Below are 26379 nucleotides of genomic sequence, written 5' to 3' on the forward strand. Positions count from 1 at the left end.
GACCCCATGAACCAGGAGGTCACTGTTCAATTCCTGGTCAGGGCACATGCCCATGTTGTGGCCTCCATCCCCATTAGGGGTGTGCAGGAGGCAGCCAATCAATGATTCCCTCTCATCACTGATGTTTCTATCTTGCTCTCCCTCTCCCTTCCTCTCTCTGAAATCAATAAAAACATTTTTTTTTAAGTAAAGCAAAGGTTCAGGAGAGGGGGAAAGCACATTTAACATAGAGAGCAGAAACTAGGAAGCAATAGGATATAAGAAAAGAAAAGCAGATTCAGGGGAGATTTGGATGCCAAGTCCTCACAATATTGATCCAGTAGGGTAATTAAATATTCGATCTTGTGGGCATCAATACATGTATTACACTCCACATTTTTTTAGGGGGGGAGCTTTAATTGAAATGAAAGTTAATGTGTTAACAATGTTCATCTGAGGAAGTTAAATATACATTTTTATGCCTAACCAATAAAGTTAAATTAACTAAGCTCATAAGCCTACTAAATATATCTCATGATATAAATATAGATGAAAATAGACTATAAAATTAATATATGTGTGAACATAAGTTAAAACACACTAAAAATAAATAAATTTCCAGGATTTAAATACTATAATTATGTATACATACTATAAAATATTTGTATATTCGTATAATATTTGCATACTATAAAATATAGTACACATATTATAAAAAAACAGATACTCAATTTGTTAAATCCACCTATGCTACCTCCAGGGCATTCCAAGCCATAATGTGTATGTTTGTCATCATCAAACAGGACATTGGCATCCCTTTTCAGTAGAGCTATCTGTTTTGCTAGGTTTAGTACTATAAAGTCAGGAAAATTGACAACGTATTAACAAAAAACTATTAAAAATTTTGCTTTGAGTAAGAAATTTAGTTTCCATTCAGTGAAAAGACAAAGTAGTCACTTTGAGGAGGGACCATGTTGAATGGCTTTTGCTTGTACTGACTGGCTACGGACAGTGCAGATTCTATCACCTTTCCCTGTTAGAACAGTTTCTATAACTAAGGAAGCACAAGAGCCAGCTTTCCTAATGTTTCTCCTTTGTGTGTGTCAGTATTCTCACTCATTATTAAAAACTTTGTGATCTGACTTTCATTTCAGTGCAAAGTGAGTGTAGGAGTAGTAAAGTCCCTGACTTCAGGCAACATTTGCTCAAAAGCAATTAGATTATTTTCTCAGTTTTCACCTAAAATTTAGAATGCATACAACTGCCATCATCCTTCTCCAACTGAAGCAGATGGGAAATCATCAGTAGTCATCCAATTGAGGAATTCTTCCATAATAGCACCGTGCATACAAATCCCAGTCCAGAAAATGAATGAGAGGTTAGCTACTGCAGTACGTTACCTTATAATGAGTTTTAAAAATGAATGGTATATTTGTTAAATTGGGTAAACTGAAGACAAATATCTAAGTTTTTCTATGTCAAGTATCTGTAGATAAGATATTTAGTCACTTAGTAATTGTTTACTGTTTTTCTTTTTTAGATTTATACTCTTTTCTTATTAAAAACTGAATGTAAATACATAAAAAATACTATAAAACTAATATCCTATGTCCGTGGTAAAATAAACAACTTTATCTGACTATAACACATAGGCTCACTCTTCCTTTTTTCTTTTATTTTTATATACACAAAATTTTAAAGAAAAATGCATTCCTTATTTTCTCATTTTCAGCATCTTAAAAATCCAAACCACTAATTTGTCAAGTGAAATTCTGATTGTGAATTTCAGAAACTAAGAAATCATGATTAATCTTGTGTCAGACAAGCATTATGCTATAAAACATTTACTTGAGTTACTAAGGAGTAAGCATGGCTGAATTATATAGGATATTTTTAAAAACGGGGAGATTTACTTATCTCAGATAGATGGAATGGCTCCAGTTCTGAGGGAAAGTAAGGAAATGACAGATGGGAGGTGCAGACACCCAAGTTTCCAGGGCTGCTCTGTTACTACTCAGGTGTATAAACTTGGACCCATCCTTCAACCTGTTAACTCTGCATTTTCTTTTTCATATATGCAAATGTGTGTGTGTGTGTGTGTGTGTGTGTATGTGTTCATGCATTATATAAATATATATAACACAAGAGAACATTTTTGAAAAGTAGAAAGGGAAATAAAACAGTACAGGCTGACTACTAAGAGCCTCCTAACATTGTCCATATATAGAGATCTGGCCACATTAGCTTCAACAATTGCATTTTTGATGAAACATCTCCCACATAACCATTTTCTATTAGACAAAACAAGCTTAAATATATTTGTTCCCTTCAAGTCTGATTAATTAAACAATTCCTTTTTTTAACAGGTAGGTCAATGGCAAATTAGCTCAGGTCACATCAACCATCAAAAAGCAAAAGATTTATAAGTTAATTAAGTCATCTAAAAGTTTGTGTGGGAGAAACCAAGATGGCGGCATAGGTAAACACCTGAAATTGCAGCCTCACACAACCACTTCAAAAATACAACTAAAAGACGAAACAGACATCATTCAGAACCACCGTAAGGCTGGCTGAGTGGAAATTCTACAACTAGAAGTAAAGAGAAAAGCACACTGAGACTCAGAGGAGGTGCAGAAGTAAAGTGCAGAGGTACGGAGGCTCGCTCGGAAAGGCCTGTCAACTGAGGACATGGATGTCTTTTTCAATTGTGAGGGAGACACAAGCTCCTGACTGCTCTGAACTCCAGTTCTGGCCGAGTCTCTGAGGATCCAGACTCATACCGGGAGAAACTGGACTGTCTGGAGCAGGCAGAACTCGAGGGCGGCTTGCAGGGATTACCAGGACCACTTAGGGCAGGGCTGAGGATCAGCCATAGCTATTTGCTCTGCCCTGTTGATTCCCTGAGACCCCGCCCCACCCAAGCTGTGCGCAGAGGCTTTTGCATATGAATAACCTGGCGCCTTGCAATCTAAAATTACCAAACAAACTGCAGCTGGGTCAGAGAGACCCAGTTCATCCAAAAAAAGGCCCAAGGCCCCACAGCAGACTGCATTGCTTCACAGCTGTGCCCCATCTGGGCACCTCCAAATCCAAAACAAAAAAGAGGAATCTGCAGATCTCTCCGTACCCCCTGCTAGGTAGCCTCAGGCAGAGGCTAAATTAGCACCTCCTTAGAGATCTAAGTGCCAGTGTACCCAGTGGTCAGAGTGGGACCATCCAGATTACAACTCCTCAGATCCATAAGGGACACACTCAGGGGGCAGACTCAAGGAGCACCAAAGCCCCACTGAAATAAGTCTTGCCTCATAAGGGTGTCTCCAGCACAGAAGTTCTCTCACCGTAGACACAGCTGAATCTCACAGCCAATTGGCATGGAGGTCAATTCCTCCCAGTGATACCAACTACAATCAAGGCTTAACTACAACAAGACTGTGCACACAGCCCACAAAGGGGTGCACCAAGAGTTTTCACCTCAGGTAATTGGGGAGGCTGAGCCACCGGGCCCTATAGGACACCTAGCACAGAAAACCACTCTATCAACACAGGAAAGCAGCCAAAATGCGGAGATAAAGAAACAGGTCACAAATGACAGAAATGGAAGAAAGCAAACTACTGGATATAGAGTTCAAAACCACAGTTTTAAGGTTTTTCAAGAATTTTCTAGAAACCGCCGATAAATTTAGTAAGACCCTCAAGAAGTCTAGTGAGACCCTCGAGGATATGAAAAAGGAACAACTAGAAATCAAGCATACACTGACTGAAATAAAGAACATTATACAGAGATCCAACAGCAGACTAGAGGATCGCAAGAATCAAGTCAAAGATTTGAAGTATGAAGAAGTAAAAAACACCTAACCAGAAAAGAAAAAAGAAAAAAGAATCCAAAAATATCAAGAGAGTGTAAGGAGCCTTTGGGAAAACTTCAAGCGTACCAACATCCGAATTTTAGGGGTGCCAGAAGAAGAGGGACAGCAAGATATTGAAAGCCTATTTGAAGAAATAATGACAGAAAACTTCCCCTACCTGGTGAAAGAAATAGACTTACAAGTCCAGGAAGCGCAGAGAACCCCAAACAAAAGGAATCCAAAGAGGACCACACCAAGACACATCATCATTAAAATGCCAAGAGCAAAAGGCAAAGAGAGAATCTTAAAAGCAGCAAGAGAAAAACAGCTAGTTACCTACAAGGGAGTACCCATACGACTGTCAGCTGATTTCTCAACAGAAACTATGCAGGCCAGAAGGGAGTGGCAAGAAATATACAAAGTGATGAATAGCAAGAACCTACAACCAAGATTACTTTACCTAGCAAAGCTATCATTCAGAATTGAAGGTCAGATAAAGAGCTTCACAGATAAGAAAAAGCTAAAGGAGTTCATCACCACCAAACCAGTATTATATGAAATGCTGAAAGGTGTCCTTTAAGAAGAGGAAAAAGAAGAAAAAGGTAAAGATAAAAATTATGAACAACAAATACATATCTATCAACAAGTGTATCTAAAAATCAAATGAATGCAAAATCTGATGAACAGAATAAACCGGTGAATATAATAGAATCAGGGGCATAGAAAGGAAGTGGACTGACAATTCTCGGGAGGAAAGGGGTGTGGGGGTGCAGGAAGAGACTGGACAAAAATCATACACCTATGGATGAGGGCAATGGGGGGAGGGGGTAAGGGCAGAGGGTGGGGTGGGAACCTGGTGGAGGGGAGCTATGGGGGGGGGGAGAGGAACAACTGTAATAATCTGAACAATAAAGATTTTAAAAAACAAAACTGTGGTACATCATCTAAACAATAGAATACTATGCTGCTATAAAAAAGAAAGAATTCTTACCATTTGCAGCAGCATGGATGGAACGGGAGAGCATTATGCCAAGTGAAATAAGCCAGTCAGAGAAAGATAAATATCACATGATCTCACTCATTTGGGGAATATAATGAACAACATAAACTGATGAACAAAAACAGATCCAGAGACAGATAAGCATTGATCAGACTGTCAAACCTCAGAGGGAAGGTAGGGGAGGGTGGGGGTAAGGAGAAAAAATCAACCAAAGGACTTATATGCAAGCATATAGGCCTAACCAATGGACACAGACAACGGTGGGGGGAGGGCGGGGGAGGCGTGAGTGGGGGGGATGGAGGAATGTGGGGATAAGGACACATATGTAACAACTTAATCAATAAAAAAAAATTTTAAAAAATCCAATATACTCTAACAAAAAAATAAAAATAAAAGTTTGTGTGAATAAATATATACAATCAATATAAATGTATGTGCTTTGACACAAAATACATAAGGAAGTTGCTTAAAATAAAAACAAAGACTATGAAATTTTGGCAAGACTTCCAAATGGCATAACAAGTAGAGACAATCATTTTTCCCTCTTAATTAAATTCTGAATGCTTAACTACATGCACAGTTAGGGGTGGGAATATACTTTGGGTGGGGGCTCAAAGGTGATGAGTTTCTGATTCACTGAAAAAAAACACTGAAAAATTCTTCGAAAAAAATTTACTTTTTTAAGGTACTGTTCTTGCTATAATGTTAGGTATTAGTTTCTCCACTATTTATGAGACGGATTACAGGGTTGTAAAGGTGCTGGCAGATCAGAAGTTATGTTTGCCATATGAGTAGAATAAAAAGATAGTAAGAGAAATGAGTGCCATCAAATCTTGGGCTGAGGTGCACAATGAGAAGGCAGCAATGGAATGGAAAACCTAATCCAAAATAAATGTATCTGACAGAGGGGAAAGAGGAACAGTGAGTGTTCTTTTTCAAGCAGGCACCTACTGTAGGGAAAGCCACAAACCACTGGGGTAAAATAAGGGGGAAATTACTATGATGATGTCACTGTGCAGTTGCCTAGAACAGCAGAGTATACGAATGATAAATAACTAGAGGAAATTACACACTGGCACAAAGGAAGATATGAGAATCATGGGAGAAACTAGTATGTACCCCCAGGGTCAATCACTAACAAAGGTCGCGTAAGAATAGAATTTAAGAAAGCAGATTTCAAAAATTTTCCCAAAAACATAAAAGGAGATAAAAATTGGAACTCAGCTCTCTAGTTGGACATGACAGGGCCTGAATCTTGGAACTCTGCCACTTAGCTATGTGATCATGGGCAAACTACATTATGGGCCTCAGTTTCTAAATCTGTAAAGTGGGAGAAACAGTCTTATTTCAAAGCTTTTCTAGGATTGTTATTAGAAACAAATAAAAAAGTAGTGCCTGAAATTCACTTACCATGTACTTACTATATGTAAGATGATGTTCTAAACTCTCATATATTCAGTTATATATACTCCTCACAGCTATATGAAATCAATTCTTATTACTAGCCCTATTCTTATAGGTGAAAAAAATGAAGCTTAACCCAGTGTTCTCTAAATATCAACTTTATTTCAGAACCTTAAATTGTAAAGAGAAAGGTAGCACCAGGAGAAAGAAAAGATTTACAAAAATCGATATTGTTGTTAAAAATCACAACTAGAATCAATGGAGTCAAAATGTCCAAGAGAAACCAATGCTCTACACAGAGTTCAATGAAGTATCTGAATTTTTAAAGAACACAAATAAAAAGAGAAGGAAGAATTAAGAAGGATACTACTCTTATACATCTAAGTCCTAAATGAGATGAAGCTGGTATTGTCAGCACAAGAAAAGGGGAGACCAAATATGTGCAACATACAGAACAAAGTTCAAGTGACAGAAGAAACAGCCCCTCAGGCTTCTTCATCAAGACTGTGTACTTCAAGTGTTTTCTTAACCATTTCCTCTCTCCCTATTTACTGGCTCCTTTGTTATAATCTATGCCATACTCAATTCCTTCCTATTTAGTTTAAAACCAAAACAACAAATGCTTGTCTTTCTTCTTGTTCTTTCCTTCCCTGCCTCATTCCTCAAACTAATATCTTGCATTTCAGCCTCCATTTTTTCACCTCCCTTTCTCTCTCTCTCTTCGATCTAAAGCAAGTAGGTCTCTTTCCCCACTGATCCCCTACACATATTTAAGAAAAACCTTCCTAATTGGAATGGATTCTCTCGAAACTCAGCTCATTTGGCCTTGCTGAATACTTGACCTCATGCACACCCTTCCGCAACTCTCCCTTCCTTGGCATTTGCCTGGTTTCCTTGTTACCTCTCTGGCAGTCCCTCTGATCTTCCTTGGTTCCTCGAGGCTTTGTCCAACTCTAAATACTTGCATTCTGGTATTTCATCTACTTCACCCAGAGATCAGATATATTTAATTTTAATTTAATAATCCTCTATGCTTTACTTTAGGCATAGTCATAGGTGCCCACAACTCTCCAGAGCTTAACATTGAAACTTTCCCAGGAACATGAAGCAAAAAAAAAGAAAAGAAAGAGAACAGTGTGACTCTGTTTTACCTAGTCCATTGCCTTCTCATTAGGAATTCAGCTTCCTCTGGGATCCCCAATAGGGCTCCTCTGTAACATATATTTGGTTTCTCAGTATCTCCATTTCCCTCTTCGTTCTCCTAGGAGGTTTGATCAGAGGCACAATAAAAGCCTTCGGTTCCCTTTCAGCTTCCTCAGGGGCTTTTTAGTTGGTAGGTAACCTGTGGTGGCTGCTAGGCTGCTTCCGAATTCACTCTTGTGTCACCCATCAGGCCAATTAGGAATGCCTTCTACCTAATTCTCTGCTGAGTTACAACAGGGCTTTCAACTATTAACCAAAGTATCTAATGTTTACAATTTCCTCTCGGCTCAGACAATGCTGGTGGATCTGTGGGACCACTGATCTAAATCCCTGAAAACAGAGACAGTTAAAAACACAGCAATCCCAAAAGGACCATTTTGAACTACAAACTGAATTATCTTTTAATTTTTCAAAGAATTTGTTTATACAGGGAAAGAGATGTCTGTTTTCTTGAATCAACCATTAAGCATGAAAAATGCCTCATGCCTGAAATCTTTAAAATAATTTCCTTTCTGTCTGAGGTTGTTTTTTTTTTAAGCTCAGATATTTTTCTGGATACAAGCCACTGAGCTTGTGTTTTCTCTTCCATTTTCAGATTTTAGTGACACAAGCAGGTATCACTTGAGCCCAACTATGAGACAACTAACACGCTGAATTCCCTGGGCAACCCACGCATCCTTAGGGAAAGAATCAGATCAAACCCCACTCTGTTTCTTTTCTGGTCCTGGCCTACCAGGATCTAGTATTCCTCAAAACTGTCTCCAGTCAACAGTGTCCACAATCCAATCTTGTACTTGATTATACTATGCAATTTGTAGTCCTAGATTTTCAGCAACATGCCATCTCTCCGTTATTATAATTATTCCTACTAGTATAGTATACTTCTTTTGTATACATCAGTGCTAAACAGACTGTACACATGTGACTAATACTCATTGATGCTACAACCTATTAGCTTGGAATTCTAACAGCACCTGATTTCACCCAAAACCCAGTTTACTCATTCATTCTGGCTTCAAATTTCCAGTATTTCAACTACCTTAAATGACTCTGAGCCTGTCACTTATGTTATGAGTGGTAAGGCATCTAGGTTGGTTATTTGAATTTTAGACTGATCGGTTGCTTTTGCACAAAAAGCATGAAGTCTAGTCTCCATACTTTGCTTGCTGCCCAAGAGCATGTACTGTACTTAAAGCTCATGAACCAGCCATGAAACATTTTAAATGGACAAATCTGCAAGAGAGGTTCAATGGTAATTACAAACAGTTCAAAAAGCTCCCCAAAGATTCATTCTAATTAATGCTTGCTTCTTATGAATCCCAGAATAAAATATTTTAATCAAATTTTGTGTTTTGGCAAAATGTTTTTTTCAAGTTTCTAAAAGAATAAAGCATTATATAAGTAAGGTGAGCATATAATTTATCATCTAAATGGGGACACTGAATTAGTAAAAAGAAGAATTACTCATAATTACACAAAGACCAAAGCATAAACCAGGACTGTCGCAGGCAAACCAGGACATAAAGCACAAAGCGCCTTACTCCAAACCCAGTGTTGGCCCTTCTCAAGAATGTCATCTAAAACCTAGTGAGGTTAACTCAAAAAGGGGTCAAGAGTAAGTGGTCACAAAAGATAACTGAAGAATTCTGTGCACAACTGACAACAAAGATTTAATTCCAGACTAGAATGAAATTCAATCTCTATTGTGAGATTTTAAACATGCTCCCCACCGGCCGGAGTGGCTCAGTTGGTTGAGCGTCATACATGTTCCAAAACATCCCTGGTTGGGGTTTCATAATAATAATTAACATAGGCCCCAAACTCTTTGACACTCCTGGTGCATCGTATGTCCCCTATCCTGGAATCTGGTCTCTTCAAATACCTGATCCATAAAGTAGGTGAAAGTGACACTTCCAGTTCTGGGCACAGGCCTTAAAATATCGATCGACAGCTTCCCTGGTCATCTATTCCTTAGTGATCTTTCTGCTTGAGGGATCTATCTATTGCTGACAAGGGAGTACTGACGTCTCCAATGACAATATTTGATTTGTCCATTTCTCATTCCTGTTCTTATCAGTTTTCGCCTCACATAGTTTAACATTCTATTGTTAGGTGCATACACATGAAGAACTGTTATATCTTCTTAGGAAAAAATTACTCTCCCTCTCCCACTGCCAGAGCCACAAACAGATCTTCTTTTCATGATCTTCACTGTGAGAACCTTGTGGGGTTCCTGGAGGCAAAGTCTGCAAAAATGTGGGAGCTTGGGCTAAAGCTGCAGCCCCGAAGCTTTCACTCTCACATTAGTCCCCACTCAGTCTCCAGCAGTTGATCAAAGTGGCTATTTCAGCATTCCTACCAGTTATGACTCCAGCAGCTTGTGGTCCAGGTAAGGAAATGATGGCTATGTCTACCTCAACGTGTTTGTCTCTTCAGAGTCTAGCATAGTGTTTTCCTTATGACCTCTGTTCTTTGATGAATTGAAGAAAACTTGTTGATTTTTCAGGTTGCCCAGCTGTTTTTCTTTGTAAGGATAGAAGCAACAACTCCCAAGCTCTTTACATGTTGGAGCTAAAGGCAGACATCTTACTTCCTGTGTCAGGGGATGTTCATTTTGAGACAAAAGGCTATTAGGAAGTCCAAACCATGGGAAAAGCCAGCTCTGGCTTTCCAGCCGTGTGTGTGAACCATGTTGGCAATGGATCCTTCCTATCCCAGACAAGATGCACGAAATGATACGTGGAACAGAACCAAACCCCTCCTGCCCAGACCTTCCCCAACTGCAGCAAATTGAATGACTGTGTTGTTTTAAGTCTCTAAGTTTTGGGGTGGTTCATTTTGCAGTAATGTATAAGCAGAGCATTCCTAGGATGATCCCCAAGGCCTTGCCAAGTTCTCAAAACTCAATTCATACAAATCTCCCTGAACACATCCCTAACCCCACTGGGTCTCTCCGAGTCTGAAGAACCTACCAAGCTCTTCTCAGGGTCCGGCCTGAAACACTTTTGTCCCTATTCTGTACCTGGTTGGTCACGTCTCCTCCTTCAGATCTAAGCATAATCATCGCCTTTGAAGCAAGGCTTCCATTTTCCATCCATCACAAGTATATCTATTGTCCAACCAACTCTCCTGCAAATAGATGTAATCCACCACTCTTTGTCTTAATTCTTTCTCATATATCTTTTTTCTTTTATGCAATTTAAAATTACAAATATGTATATCATCTTGATTAATTTTTGCCTCTCCAACAACATGATGGCTTCATGAGAAGAGGAACTCAATTTTGTTCCACACTACATGTCCACTGGCTGGCCTTGCACGCAGAGTACCATAGGGGCTTAGTAAATACCGCTAAAGAAAAGAACTCTTTTAAATAAACACTGCCTGCAGGCAGCCCTTGTCTAGATAAGGGTTTCTCAACCTTGGTACTATGACACTTGGGGATAAATAATTCTCTGTTGCAGAAGGTTGTCCTGTTCATTTGTGGGGTGGTTCAACAGCATCCCCGGCCTCTCTAGATGCCAGTAACAAAACCACCTCTCCCTACGCTGTGAAAACCAAACGTGTTTCCAGATATCATCAAATGTAACCTGGGGAGAAAGACTGAGAATCAGTTGAGAACCACTGGTTTAGACTAAAAAGATGCTAATTCCCTAGCATCCTGGTTTAAACTAAAAGGATGATGATAATAATAAAACAACTCAGGAATGTGGGTATGCTTTAAGGTGAAACCAATTTTATCATCATATCCTTCCTCTAGTCCTCCTCAAAAACTATTCAACCTGAACTATGGGAGAGAGATTCTAGGAGCCCTGACATTATGATAATTGGAAATTTCCACACTACCTCTTTCAAATATTTCTTTCACTAGGCAAAGAATGCCTCCATTTTCACCAGTTGGGCATAGCTGATATATGACCTCAATTTTGAAGACAATAAATATCACTGATTATTTTTGAGTGGCTCCTAATCAAATGTTCAAAGAACCCTAATAACAAAAATAACTAACAGAGGCCGATACATTTAAACATTGTCTAACAGGAAAGCTATCCCTGTACAGTTTTGTCTAATAATTGAAATCATGCCTCTTCCCTAAACAATATCCTCATTGTCACTTTTGTCAGAAAGATTAGGCATTGTTTGTTTATCCGCTGCAAACTAAGTGAGACCAGCTGTACTGATGAACCAGACCCTCATGCCTCGCATTCCTTCACTAAAGTCTAAAGGAAGTCAGGGTTGGATCTGCTATTTCAATAGACTTTCTGGTTTTAAAAAATAAAATTAGCAAATGTCGGTGGGTGAGCTACTATCCTCCTTGGCCTAGTAAGAATTAGAACTCTACTTTTTCAACTTTACCTATACACAAGGAGCACCAGATCTGAAAATCACCTGGAGCAAAATACATTTACTCCATTAGCTTCTTTATCCAATTTCTTTTCTATGTTGTCATGTATTTTGTGCATTAAATTGCACCACTTAGTGCTGATTTGATTGTCATACTATGCTGCCATTTTCGTACCCTGTGACTAATAATGCGGATACAGGCTTGATCTTAGAAGTGAGCTGTGATAACAAGTTTTGGCCCATGGACCCAAAGTCTAAAAGAAATCAACGCAGCCTAAAGAGAAACAGAGAGAGGGCCTCGGGAGCATCCTGCAGCAGCTCATACAAAGCAATCAGATCTGCCTCTCCTTTGTACAGAGTTCCCATTTGCGGACAGTAACCTCTCAGGACACTGGAAGTCAGCATAACAGTCCCCTTATGCTGTATTCTAGCTTTTACAGAATATATAAGTGTCAGCACTTAAGATTGAAACTTCAGTGAAGTAGGAGTCCAGTGTTTTCCATCTGGGCATTTATGACTTTTAGAATTCTTCCAACTCCTGATAGTGTTGCAATGGAGTTGACCTTCAGGGCAAGCAGTAAAAGCCACCTCTCTAATCCCACATATTCTGAAAAAGCGGTTAACTGCCGCTCTCTTCCTCTTGACTGCTGCTTGTTTTAATTAACAGCATTTCTTCCTGCTATTTCTCCAGGGGCTTTGAAGAGCTCTTTGAAATGTATTTAGTATATTTCAGTCTTGGCTTGGGTTTAGTCTCTCCATTTATGAGGTCATTTCATTCGAGTTCAATAATTCAGCACAGACTGGCAGAATGAAATGCTAAAAGAAGATTGGCACTTTCAATCACATAAGTCTTGTGTTACATAAAGTGAGGAAATTCCTCCTCTGTTCTTATTCACCTTTGAGGTAACAACTTAGAGTTGTCACAAGCCAGTGTGGGCAGACTTCTGCGTTTAGCAGGCTCCTGCAGGAGTAAAGTTTTGTGTCTTCACCTCAACAGAAACTGAAGATAAGAAAAAAGAAATGACCAGAAACCAGTATCACCAGTATCAGTTGAATGGCTTTGTCAGAGTAAGTCCAATACTTTAACTACAGAGATGGAACAAAAAAGCAAGGTTTCTCTTTATCTAAATGACACTAGAAGTATGAGAAAATGAAAAGCAAGCAGCTTCAGCCTCACACTCCCCTAGGTAAAGTAGGAAGAAGAAGAGAGGACCCTGTCCCAGGCAAGAGTAAAGGTCCGTGGTGTCTCACCATGGGATGCAGAAACCTGGGGGACTTAGGCACCGAGGGACGTGGGTGTGTTCCACCAACAGATCCCAGGGCACTGGAGCAGATGGGTCCCATTGCATCTCAAGTTTGGGAACTGAGGTGGCTGGTGATTGTAGTTTTTATCTATCATGCTCATACATTCATAGGTGCTCACATGTTAACAACCCACTAACCCTTCCCAATTGTAAGGCCTAAAGCCAATTCCACTTTAACATTTAAACACAACACCTTTGCTTAATCAAAATTCACACAACAAACAAAAGGTACCAGTTTGCTAGATCCAGAGACACAGAAGCATGGAACAGACTGACAAATTTCAGAGGAAAGGTGGGGGTTGTGGGTGGGTAGGGAGTGATTAACTGGGCATTATGTTAAGTGAAATAAGACAAGTACTGTGCAATTTCACTTATATGTGGAATCTATAGAACAAAATAAACAAACAAAATAAAAAGACTTATGCATACAGAGAAAAGACTGATGGATGCCAGAGGGGAAAAGGCTTGGGGGGCTGGGTGAAAAAGGTGAAGGAATTAGATGTACTAACTGGTAGTTACAAAATACATGGGGATGTAAAATAAAGCATAGGGAATATAGTCAACAATATTGTAATAACTATGTATGGTGCCAGGTGGGTACTTGAAATACTGGGAACACTGTAAAGTATATGATTGTCTGCCATGCTGTACATCTGAAACTAATACAAAATAATGTTGAATGCAAACTATAGTTTAAAAATAAAACTTTTAAAAAAGCAAATGACTCTGTGAAGTCAAATACCACTGGAGAGAACATAGTTAAAACACTTTAATCGACACCATCCTCTCTTCCTTGCTTTTGAAACCCCACACCATTTTACCTGGCCTTTCTTACTGCATTCTAGCTTCTACAGAATAAATCGCATTCCAACTTTATAGACTTATTTATGTATGTGGGCCACCTCCCTTCATGACTGTTAAGTTCCTGACAGCAGAATCCACATCTAAGATACCTATTTTTCACCCACAGCATAGAAAAGGCATAAAAGTAACATAATAAACATTCATCATCAGTTGAATAAGCTCAGAAAATGTTCACAGGTGTTTTGATAGTCAAACGTCCCTGGGAAACTGAGAGGTAAAAATATGACTTCAACAGGCTGAATTAAAGACATTTTAAAATGCCACATGTTTTAAAATGTGAAGTATGCAATGCATGATCTTTTTAAATCCTACATTAAATATGAAAGGGATTTAGAAGAGAGAACATAATAAGGAAACTAAACCAGGATAGAGATTAGCAGTCAGTGATAATAAATTGCTTCCCTGCCCCAAACACAAACACACACATGCACAAAAAAATAATTATGAAGCTGGAGAAAATGTTTAGAAAAAAACTCTACTCAGATATGAAAATATGAAAAGTTTAAAGCTTTTTCTAAAAAAAACTTATTTTTGAGTGTTGTATATTGATATGGTTGCAGTTAATCCACCATAATCTTTAGAACCAAACTCATTACCAAGGGGTTTTACACAGTATAGGAATCTCGATCAACTCCCCAACCTATGTGACCCTAATTTAAGAATAATAAAAAGCCTTCCTATTCCTTCTCAAGTGTCCAAATTATGGCTAACAGCAACTACTACACCAAAATCAACAATTACACAAACCTCTTGTTGGAGGGTATATCCTTCGCTTATATTGTTTAAAGAAGAAACATGAAATAAAAGACAGCTAATACATACTATAAGTAGGACAAGAAAACCATGTCATAAACACAATGCCAAATTACTGAGGACTGAAATTCATAAGTGTTATGAATGGAAGTGTGTCCTCCAAAAGAAATGTGTTGATGTTCTAGCCCCTCATGCCTCACAATGTGACCTTATGTGGAAACAGGGTCTTTACAGAGGTAATCAAGTTAAAATGAGGTCATGCAATGTGATTCGAGTCCTCAGAAAAAGGGGAAATTTGGATGTAGAGACAGAGGCACACAGGGAGCACACCATGTGAACATGAAGGCAGAGATCAGGGTGATGCACCTACAAGCCAGCAATGCAATTGCCAGCACACCGCAAAGGCTAGGAGAGAGGCAGGGAACAGTCTCCCTTACAGAACCAACCCTCAGAAAGGGGCACTCTGCCAACGCCTTGTTCTTGGACCCTGGCCCCCAGAACTGTAACAGAATAAAGTTCTTGTTTAAGCCATCCAATTTGTGGTGCTTTGTTTCTGCAGCCCTAGCAGACTAATGTCATGAGGTTCAAGGTAGATCCAAAGGTGACACGTGTAAATTAACATATGTAAAATGTTCTCAAACCAACAATCAGTGAGATCTCTACAAATGCCAGGCAGCTTTAGTGCAAGATACTAACAGCTGCTCTTAGAGAAGATGCTAAGGACAATGTTTAAAGACGGAGGCAGGGCTGCAGACATTTATGTGAGGGTGGTCAGGAATGCTGCAACAGGAATTCCAACATGCAGCCGGCTCTTTAAACTACGTAGCACTTCAGGGGATACACCAACCAATGGCAGCTCTCACGTCTTGCTAGATGGCACATATAACTAGGGTCCATTGGCCTGACCTTGCCACCTTAAAGCAAACACAGGCAGCCTGTCATGTCTTAAAGGAGGCCAGTGGTCAATGGCTTTGATCTCCAGCTAGAGGAAATTAAATGCCACATGTGACCAACAGGCTTGAAACAGCTTGAGAAATGCTGACAGGATACATTTAGACCTGCTGGAGTGAAAAGTATTAACTGTCCAGAGCCATCCTTCTCAAAGACTGCAGGTACTTAAAAGGCAGTCTTCTTTTTATTCAGGCATAATAAATGGAGGATTTCTCACCCATCCCCACGACTGTGACATCAATCGTAAAGTTAAACATTTAATAGAGTTACTGGCTTACATTTGGAAATCAGCCGAGCACATCTTTTGTGGGAGGGCACTTCAAAATGATTGGTTTGTTTCCTTATAATGAAATTGCATGTTTGCTTCTGTTTGATTCTGATTAAACCAAGTCAGAGCATATGTGAGAACCATCTGGAATATTCAACAAGGATCAACTCTTTCCAAGGAAGGCCTTACACTGTGGAAGCGGTACAGTGTAATGGTTAGGAAAATAATGGCTTCAAACCCAATAGATATGAGCCAAAACAAGTATTGCCACTAACCACCTGTATGGACTTGGGACAAGTGGCTGAAACTCTCTAAGCACAGTTTCCTGGACAAATGGAGATGATAGCAATATGACCTAATCATATAAGGAATTGTGAGGAGTAAACAAGACAATGCACATACCAGATTATATTGAACATAATTGCTTAACCCAATGTAGTTATCTTCATGCTATTAACATTAAATGTACAAGTACTTTTTTATACAGTAGGGTACTAACTATTTTTCTTTAGGAAAATATTTAAAATTTGGGACACAAACCCTACTGAAATTAGCTCAACCATTTAGACCAGGAGTGAGGAACGTCTGGCCCTCGAGCTGTATAAGACCTGTGAAGTCATTTGGCCTGTTGCCAAGGCCTTAGGGGTGAGTTAATTAAATGTTTGACCAAATATAGCAGGCTAATTTTTAAGTTGATAATTTTGTATGGACTGCAAATGATGTATAAATATCTAAATGGCTCTTGGCAGAAAGAAGGTTCCCCAACCCTGATTTAGACCATTACCTAACATTCTGTAATGCTGAAGCAACACAGTTAAGTCATTAACAGCCATCTATGTTGTTTTCTTTTGCATTCCCCATGTTTATTTTTCCTTAGCATAAAAAAACAACCTTTGTTTTTTCAAATATCTAAGATCTCAAAATTTATACTAGTATTTTTTACTTTCAGCACTTCTGCACTTTCTTTCTCACATGTATCTTTCTTTATCAGGAATATTCCATCACCTTCTTAACTCAAAAAATCATGAACAAAGGAATAAGAACACATTCCATAAAAGCCAGAAACCACCCAAATCAGCATAATTTCCAATTACATGTTTAAAATGATACTTCAGATAATTTTCTTTTATATCTTTTTAATTACTTAGCTTAAAATTTCCTAATTTTTATAATGACTTAAAAGGAGACAAAAGTGGGAATAATTTAGAAAATTATTTTTCAACATCACTTAGTAATGTGATTAAGATAAAACAAAGCTTGTGTCTCCTACAGTTATTTCAAAAATAGTGTCATTTTCTACGAGCCACAGGCCTCCAAATACAGTAACTCTATGCTCCTAACCACATCAGAAACATGTAGGGGTGACCTTGCTGAGGATCCAAATCTGTGCCCTAACCCCAGCATAGTATGGGGAGAGAGGACAAATGGCCGAAGAGTGGTTTCTCTCTGTGAAAATATAGATGGCTTAATGACAAAGAAGACAGGTAGGAGTCAAGGGGAGGAAGAGTATGCAGTATTTTTAAGTAATTTCTGAAAGATGGGGTAAAAGCTTCTTTTAAAAGATGTCAGGAATGGCCAATACATTTGGCTTTGTCAAACCAGTACTCTTACTCTTAAGCAAATACTAAACCTCCATGAGAAATTAATTTTATGATTCACCTGGAAATGACTTCTCATCCAAGGGTTCCAACTCCAATGAGGGAAAAAGAAAACAAAGATGGGGGTGGGGGACAGGAAAGATAAATTGGGCAAGTCTGCAAAACTGTTAGGAGGGGAAAAACAATTCTACTGACTTTTACACTTGTTAAAAGAACAGAAAAAGAAACCTAAGGGGGGAATTTATTATCTACTAAATGAAAATTATTTAAATATAGTGTGACTTAGTATTAAGAGAGCAGGTAGATTTTACATGTGAAATATTCAGAAACTAATGCACTTACTTGCTTTTCCCTTTGTATACTGTAGCATAAGATCCTTCCCCTAGTTTTTCCAGTTTTTCGTACGAGTCAGCTTTTCCAAATTTGGGACTTGTAGGCTGAAAATGGAGCAGAGGGTAAACAAAGCAGATTGTAACAAACTAATTAACAATAAATAACCCAATTCTGCTAAAAATATACAGATCCTCTGTCACTTTTTAAATAATGTTTTTCTGATGCTTATTTTTAAAAAGCAATGCTTATTTAAAAAAACAACAACATAGATATTCAGGGTATAAAACTCCAAATATACAAATGAACAGTACAGAAGTTTAGATTAACCCATAATCTAACCACCCAGAGAAAATCACCATTAAGATTTCTTTCTCTTTTTTTTAACTGCCCTTAACTGGAATCTAATCCATTACCCTTCAGTATGCAGTCTGACGCTATATCTGCTGAGCCAAATCAGCTAAGGCAAATTTTGATATCTCTTCTTCCAATGCTATCTGCATACCGAATATTGCTTTTTTACATAAATGGGATTACACTATCTTGTAACCTGCCTTTTTTCCACTATTATGACTATTTTCCATGTCATTATATAATCTTCTAAATTAGGGCTGGCAAATCCCACCCACCACCTGTTTTCATATGTTCCATAAGCTTAGAAAGGTTTTTAAAATTTTTAACAGAGGAGGATCAAAAGAAAAATAAAATGTTACAGCATGTGAATATTAAAAATCAAATTTAGTGTCCATAAAGTTTATTGGGACACAGTCATCCACTCATTTATATATTGTGCTATGACTTTCAAGCTACAACAGAGTTGTAGTTACAACCAAGATCATAAGGCCAACAAAGCTGAAAGAGTTACTATCTGAACCCTGTTGTAAATCATGACTGTACAAAATTCAGGCATATAAAGTTATTCCTGCAATACCTGTCAGTGACAATGCAAACAGATAATCAGATGTATCTTTCAGGTCCACTAATAATACAAAAGGAACTCTCTTATACCTTCAGAAACCAATCCTTAAGGTTTAGCTGTAACAAAATAGCTCTTCAATAAGAAATGGTTTACCCTCTTGGTCGGCAAACTGCAGCTCGCGAGCCACATGCAGCTCTTTGGCCCCTTGAGTGTGGCTCTTTCAAAGCCTGAGGAGTATCCTAATTAAGTTAATAACAATGTACCTACCTATATAGTTTAAGTTTAAAAAATTTGGCTCTCAAAAGAAATTTCAATCGTTGTAGTGGTGATATTTGGCTCTGTTGACTAATGAGTTTGCCGACCACTGGTCTACCCCATCATGAGCTTAGAAGTGCTGAGAGAGAGATCTCATCACTTCTGTGCTCAACTCCTACCCCAACCTCAGCAGAGAGCACTGTCCGCCATGGAAGCAAATTACCTGTTATTTTAATGGCACTATTAAAAAGGGTAATACCAAAACATATTAGAAAATGATAATTGTATGAGAATTAAAAACATCTTAAAGGGATTATCTGATCATAGCTATAAGTACATATATAATTGGTCAAAAGTTGTTAATGATTGTGGTACTTTGTAAGTAACCAACTGTAGAAGCTTAGAGAAATTACTTCTTGTATAAAGTTTACAAAACACTATTCTTGCTCTCGGAACACTTATGAAACAACACAGCATCCTGACAATGAATATGACTCCTACCATTTATAAGGATTCTGCGGCAAGTTGAGCACATGCCTCTTACCTCCTTGCCATCTAAAATGCCATGAGTGCCTGAAAAGATATGTTTCAAAAATAATAAACCAGAAACAAGAATGGGAAATAAAACAAAAAAGAAGAGCAATATCTAAGTGAAAATTTGAGGAATTCTGAAAGACAGAGTAATCAGGATCAAGACTTCGGAGAAAATATTGTGGAAACTTAAAGATCCAACATGTAAGACCATTACAAATAACAGAAGCAAGAGTGTCTAGGTAAATATGAGACTAAGCAACACAGCTGAGCATGAGGTGTCCTCCCAAGCAAAATGCAGGGACATGTGCACAGAGGAGACAGCTGAGAATGTGGTTCTCAGGCTAGAGGGGTCGAACAACGATGGAAGCAGCCAATAAATACTTAGAGAAAACACGACATGCCCACATCCCCAAGCCGTAATGCCTGCCTCTCCCATACAATTACAAGAGACAATTTACAGAAAACTGAATATGCTGACAGCAATTCTCACACACAAAAATGAGTATACAGCCAAAAATCACAAATCATTTCAGGAATATCAATAAGAGAAGCATAAAATTTAATGAGCAGCTCAACTAAAACCCTGGTAAAAAGAGTTGACATTGCAAAGATAAAAATAACTTTGAATAAAAATGACAGCATCTTCAGAGAGATTAGAGATTAAATATTTAATTAATGAAATAAAACATTTAATAGGCAATAAATAAAAGAATGGACATAAGTGAAAACATACTAAGTTCAACGTTCGAATAAAATTTTCCCAGATAACTTTGGGGACGGGTTGCATCTAAACAGAAAATTTACCCAACAAGCATAATATTTTTATAGACAACACTGGCTGAAGAAAGACAATTCAGCAATATTTTCAAAATGAAAAGAGAAATTATTCTGAATCACGAACACTATACTCAAGATAGTTCCTCAAATGGGATGGAAAAGCTGCAATCTTACCCCCTTCAAAAAAAGTCTAGATAAAATGAAATGGACTGGCCAGTGCCCAAGGGGAGGAGGAAAGGGGGGTAACTGAATAAAGAAGGTGAAGGGATTAGCTAAGGAACATATATGCATACCTCATGGACATAGACAATAGGTTGGTGAAAGCCAAGGAAAGGTGAAGTGGGAGAAAGGGGTGAACAGGGGGACACCTATTCGGGGGAACAACTGCAATAACGTCAGCATTAAAAATTTTTAATAAAAAAATCTAGATATAAAATTCCATGCTATCTCAATATAAGATGAAGCTGGAGTGATGAAGCTGGGAATTGCAGGAAGGAAAGAAACAGTAGGACAGGAGAAATAAAGCATGTTGAGATTCACTGGATTGACTGCTGATACTGATTAACTACAACTGTTTAAGCTTTAGATGTTTCTAACCTCTTAAAAGTTAATCCCTAGAGCAATATAAATAGGATGTACAAATTCCAAACAAATTTGGGGGGAAAGGGAATAAAAGACACAATTGCAAGGAAAAGAGGGAAGGGGGTAAAAGTGAGAGGCTAAAGGAGGCGGGTACTCAATAGGAAAGAATGTTAAGTGAAAATCATAAAATAAAAAGTAAGTCCAAACATAGAAAAAATAAATATTTTTGCAAAATCATGTACTACAGCAATATTGATGGAAGACAGCCTATGCAAAACAAATGGATTATTGTATCTCATTAAAATCAACATTAAAATCCACCAACAAATTTAATCATCATAAACTACTTTGAGCCAAATAATGTAGCTTTGAAATGAATGAAACAGCCCTGGCCGGTGTTTCTCAGTGAATAGAGTGTGGCGAATGAACCAAAGGGTCACAGGTTTAATTCCCGATCAAGGACACGTACCTGGGTTGCTGGTTCACTCCCTACCTAGCCCCTGGTAAGGGCACATTCTAGAGGAGGGGTGGGCAAACTTTTTGACTCGAGGGCCACAATAGGTTCTTAAACTGGACCGAAGGGCCAGAACAAAAGCATGGATGGAGTGTTTGTGTGAACTAATATAAATTCAAAGTAAACATCCTATATAATAAAAGAGAAACATGGTAATTGGCGTACGACCGCTACCCTTCTCATTGGCTAATCAGGGCAATATGCAAATTAACTGTCAGCCAAGATGGCAGCCGGCAGCCAGGCAGCTTGAAACTAACATGAGGCTTGCTTCAGTGACGGAGGACTCCAACGTTCCCCGCCTGCTGATGCAGGCCTCTGAGTTGGCAGTTTGAAACATAGGTACAAAAATAGAAGCTAAACAAAACCCCAGAAACCGCTTTCAGCTAGCCGGGATCTCAGACCTGGAGTTGATACAGAGTTTCGATTGTAGAACGGAAACAAACCAGATACCTGCTTTCAGGAGCGGAGGCCTAAGAGCTGGAGCCTGAGAGTTGATCGGCCCTGCTCTGTGTGTGACAGGGTGCGGCGCCCCAACCCCCTGATCCACCCTGCTCTGTGTGTGATGGGGTGGTGCCCCAACTCCCCTATCGGCCCTACTCTGTGAGTGACAGGGGGCAGCGCCCCAACCCTGATTGGCCCTGCTCTGTGCGTGACAGGGGGTGGCGCCGCAACCTTCCCATCGACCCTGCCTTGAATGTGACAGGGGGCGATGCCCCAACCCCCCAATCGGCCCTACCCTGAGCGTGACTAAGGGTGGCATCGCAACCTCCCAATCCGCCCTGCTCTGTGCATGACAGGGGGCGGTGCCCCAACTCCCAAATCGGCCCTGCTCTGAGCCCGACCAGGGGCTGCACCTAGGGATTAGGCCTGTCCTCTGCCACCCAGGAGCAGGCCTAAGCCAGCAGGTCATTATATCCCGAGGGGTCCCAGACTGCAAGAGGGCACAGGCCAGGCTGAGGGACCCTCCCCCCCACCCCCCAGTACACAAATTTTTGTGCACCAGCCCTCTAGTCATTACATAAAAGGGTACGGTCTTTTTTTTTTTTTTTTAGTTTTATTCATTTCAAACGGGCCGGATCCGGCCCACGGGCCGTAGTTTGCCCACGTCTATTCTAGAGGCAACCAATCAATGTGTCTCTCTCCCTCCCTCCCTCCCTCCTTCCCTCCCTCCCCACCCCCCTCCATCCTTTCCACTCAGTCTGAAAAGCAATTTGGGGGGGGGGGGGATCCTCTAGTGAGGATTAACAAAACAATGAAATGTATGAAACAACTGCTAATAGCAATAAAATGAGAAATTAACAAACCCACGATGATAATGGGAGACATACATCGCTCAGACATCAACAAAGCAAGCAGACAACTAATAAGTAAGGGATATGTGGGCTTGCATATTAGAATTAACATTTCAATCTAATACACATATTAATATTTTTTTCAAGAACACATTTAACACCGACAAAGATGACCACAGATTAGCCACAAAGAAAATCTCAATATTCAAAATCACAGAAACATTCAGTTGCTTTTTCTGAACACAACACAATAAATTAGAAATAAAGAATAAAAGGGAAACTAAATAGTTTAGCAATGTAAGTTAAAAAGAAAGTCAAAATGGAAAACTCATAAATAAATATGTGGCAGTGAGGACATGACATCTTAAGACCCATGGGATGCAGCCAAATCAATACATGAATTAAAATGTAAATACATGTATACATGTGCACATAAGGGAAGGGAAGAAAGCTTGAAAGTAATATGAGTTAGACATTAAACCGCAGCTAGAAAAGGAACAACATCCATAGTGGAAAGGGATTAATAAAGATGATGGACCACCTATTCTTTTCTTTAAGAAACTTGTAAAGTATAAACCATGTATTGAGTTGAATCAAGTAAAACTTAACAGAAAATTACATTCAAAATTACCTGACTAGTCCTGTGTGGGTTATGTTCTCACGCATTTTTCACCACCGGAAAACATCTTGCGAATGTCCCACTTTACCATCACCCTCCTGGGCCCAAGTTTTAAACAGGAATTTTAAAACCTACATTAAACTTCAGTATGAAATGACCTTCAATGGGGAAAATATTGTGTCCCAAGTTCCACTCTAAATTATTTAAAATCAGATTGAAAAGCCTGTATATTTGCTTTCATGCTCCTTTAAGAATAAATCTAATCTAAGTTGAAGTAAAAAAGCAGCAGCAGGAAATCTCCTCTTTGCTCATATTAGGAAACAAACTGCTAATGCATATTTAGAGAAAATGCAAGACATGGTCTCACAAAATGTGTAAGAGAATATTTTATCTGCCGGGAAGGCACAAATAATTTTCTAAAAATTATTCACTCTTCATAGACTGCCTTAAATCATAGAATTGATGTAATCATTTTGAGACACAGATCACACTACAATTATGACTTGAAAAAATTGAATTGAGGCCATTAGAAAAACAAGGGGAATGTTTTTTAAAACATACCCCATTCATCTACACACACAAAAAAAATCAAGTAAGAGAAAATGCTAATAGCACAAAGTAGTCTATTTATCTAATTAAATGGATTTGGATGCATTAACTGCCATGGTTAAAATATATTCTATAAACACTGTGATGGCAGAAAATTAATATTTCCCCACCTCTGATGGTCCTACAATCAATGTTATTTGCCCTGTGAAACCGATATGTAGATATCATGGAAATACACTATAACTTACAGATCAATCATGCTAGCTCCACAGCATGAATTGCATACATATAATGCCTGTTTGAAAGCTTTCCTAGTCTACAAAGGAATGGCCTATGGAATAGGCCATGTCTATGAGATAGTCTGAGCTCTAAGAGTTAGAGTCTTATAAAGTCAGTCTCCTACTTTACCTATGCAAAAATGTAATGGCTATGTCAATAAATAAGGAATCCAAGTGCTAAGTTTTCAAAGAGGTCAATAATAAAACGCTTCCCATCAAAAGAGCAAAACTAAGAAGAATTCTGAAGGAAAGGTCCTCTTTTGTTTAATAATTAAGTCCAAGCCTTTGGTTTGCCTTTTTTTCCCTTGCAACTTTATTAAATTATCACATTTAAATAAAGATGCCCGACCATCAGCTTTGACTCTTTGGTGTCAGGTGCATGCATGGATGGGAAACAGCCTTATGGGGCACTTATTCCCTGCTTATCACTTCCCTAGAGTGCAGGCTTGAGATAGCACTTTAGAGAACTGGAAATAGGAGGGCTAATCAGGAATTTCTAAAGGATACTAACACTGCAAAGAGACATGGAATTTAATGAGATAATGTTCATACTTTTTTTAACAGAATAAAGGCACAGAGAACTGTCAATTGTCTGGACCAGTGGAAGGGAACATTGGCATGGATAATAAAGAACTGAATATAATATTCCAGCTGAATGGTGTTTGGACCCTGACCTTGCTATCTCTAGTTCAGTGATGGCAAACCTTTTGAGCTCGGCATGTCAGCATTTTGAAAAACCCTAACTTAACTCTGGTGCTGTGTCACATATAGAAATTTTTTTTATATTTGCAACCATCATAAAACAAAGAATTATGTTTTTGATATTTATTTTCTATATTTAAATGCCATTTAACAAAGAAAAATCAACCAAAAAAAATGAGTTTGCGTGTCACCTCTGACACGCGTGTCATAGGTTCGCCATCACTGCTCTAGTTCATGGTTTGCGTAATCAACAAAAACTAGATAATATCAAATGTTTACTATGTGCCAGGCTTGAGCTCATCACTTTAAATAATTACCTATTAATCCCTGCAAGAGCAGTTTAAGGTTGGTTCTATGGTTATCCCCAGTTGAACATGAAGAATTTAAAGACTGGAGAAATAAAGTAGCTTATCTAAGATCCTATAGCTAATGGCAGAGCAAGAATTGAAACCAAGTTGACTGGAATCAAAACCAGATTTCCTTTACCACCACTACACTGGTCGAATCTACATGGAGATTCTAACTCCCTCTCAATAGGAAGAGATATTAAATTATGATTAAGTCTGTCATCTACTGAAACACTATTCCTAAAAGCAGGGGTGGGTTTCTGAACTGTATTTATGTTTATAAACCACATGAATATACCTCTGTGTTCTCTGTAACGATACTGTGGCATGGCTATAAGAATGCCCATAGTTTCATACTGAATTCATTGAAACAGATTGTAACCTTATTCATAACCCCTTGATTAAGAATGTTGATGAGGAAAACCACAAGTAAGAATCACCACTCTATTACATTATACTATAATTATGAGAGTAGGTATGGGGAGAAGGTGGGAAGGATTCCATCAGAACTATGTGACCTCATTAAACAACCAGGATTTGACGTGAACGCCATGTTGGCTAATTTTTCTTCTGCCTTTGATCTCCAGAACAGACTCTATCATCCTGCACTTCTAGCCCCATTAAACACAGTCACACCAAGGTAATCCATATTTGATGGGTAACTTGGTTACAAAGTAGATCTAGATGTTGGACAGAGGGATAGAGCCAAGCACCATGTGTGGTGACAACCTGACAGGGGGCTTGGTTCTGTCAGGGAACTGTCTAGTCCCCACAAGAAGGGCAGTGCCCAGATGAGACCCCCAAGGATGGCCATTGAGCACTGAAGCGGAGTTTTCATTTTCAAGTTTGCACCTCCCTCCCCCTCTGAAGATTGGTCTGCCTATCACAGGGGTTTTTGTTTGTTTTTGTTTTGGTAATAGAAGCATGTAAATTTTGAGTAATTTTTGAAATGTGTAGAGGACAGTAACCTGAATTTGAATATCTGAAACTATGTTCTCTTTAAGTCCAGATGATGACAGCACAGCTCAATAAAATCCCTTCTAAACTGGGCCAGCAAGACGGGCAGGCAGTCTCCTACAGCTCTCCCAACAGTTTTAGCTATGGGAGGGCACAGCTGGGCTGGAGGAGGTGACAGGAACAGGGGAGGGAAAGTCCATCCTGACAGTGA

The 26379-nt window shown here is 38.9% G+C and overlaps 1 protein-coding gene across 2 annotated transcripts in view; it reads right to left on the reverse strand.

Annotated features, from left to right (window-relative positions):
* CDK14 (cyclin dependent kinase 14) overlaps window positions 1-26379 on the reverse strand; it is a 531041-nt gene that overhangs the window by 369256 nt on the left and 135406 nt on the right. For both annotated transcript variants that reach the window (XM_036328251.1, XM_036328252.1), the window contains one exon: window positions 17856-17950. In XM_036328251.1, the coding sequence (XP_036184144.1) occupies window positions 17856-17950 (95 nt within the window). The remainder of the gene's footprint in view (window positions 1-17855; window positions 17951-26379) is intronic.

This window comes from Myotis myotis, unplaced genomic scaffold, assembly GCF_014108235.1.
Source record: "Myotis myotis isolate mMyoMyo1 unplaced genomic scaffold, mMyoMyo1.p scaffold_m19_p_11, whole genome shotgun sequence".
NCBI classification, from domain to species: domain Eukaryota; kingdom Metazoa; phylum Chordata; class Mammalia; order Chiroptera; family Vespertilionidae; genus Myotis; species Myotis myotis.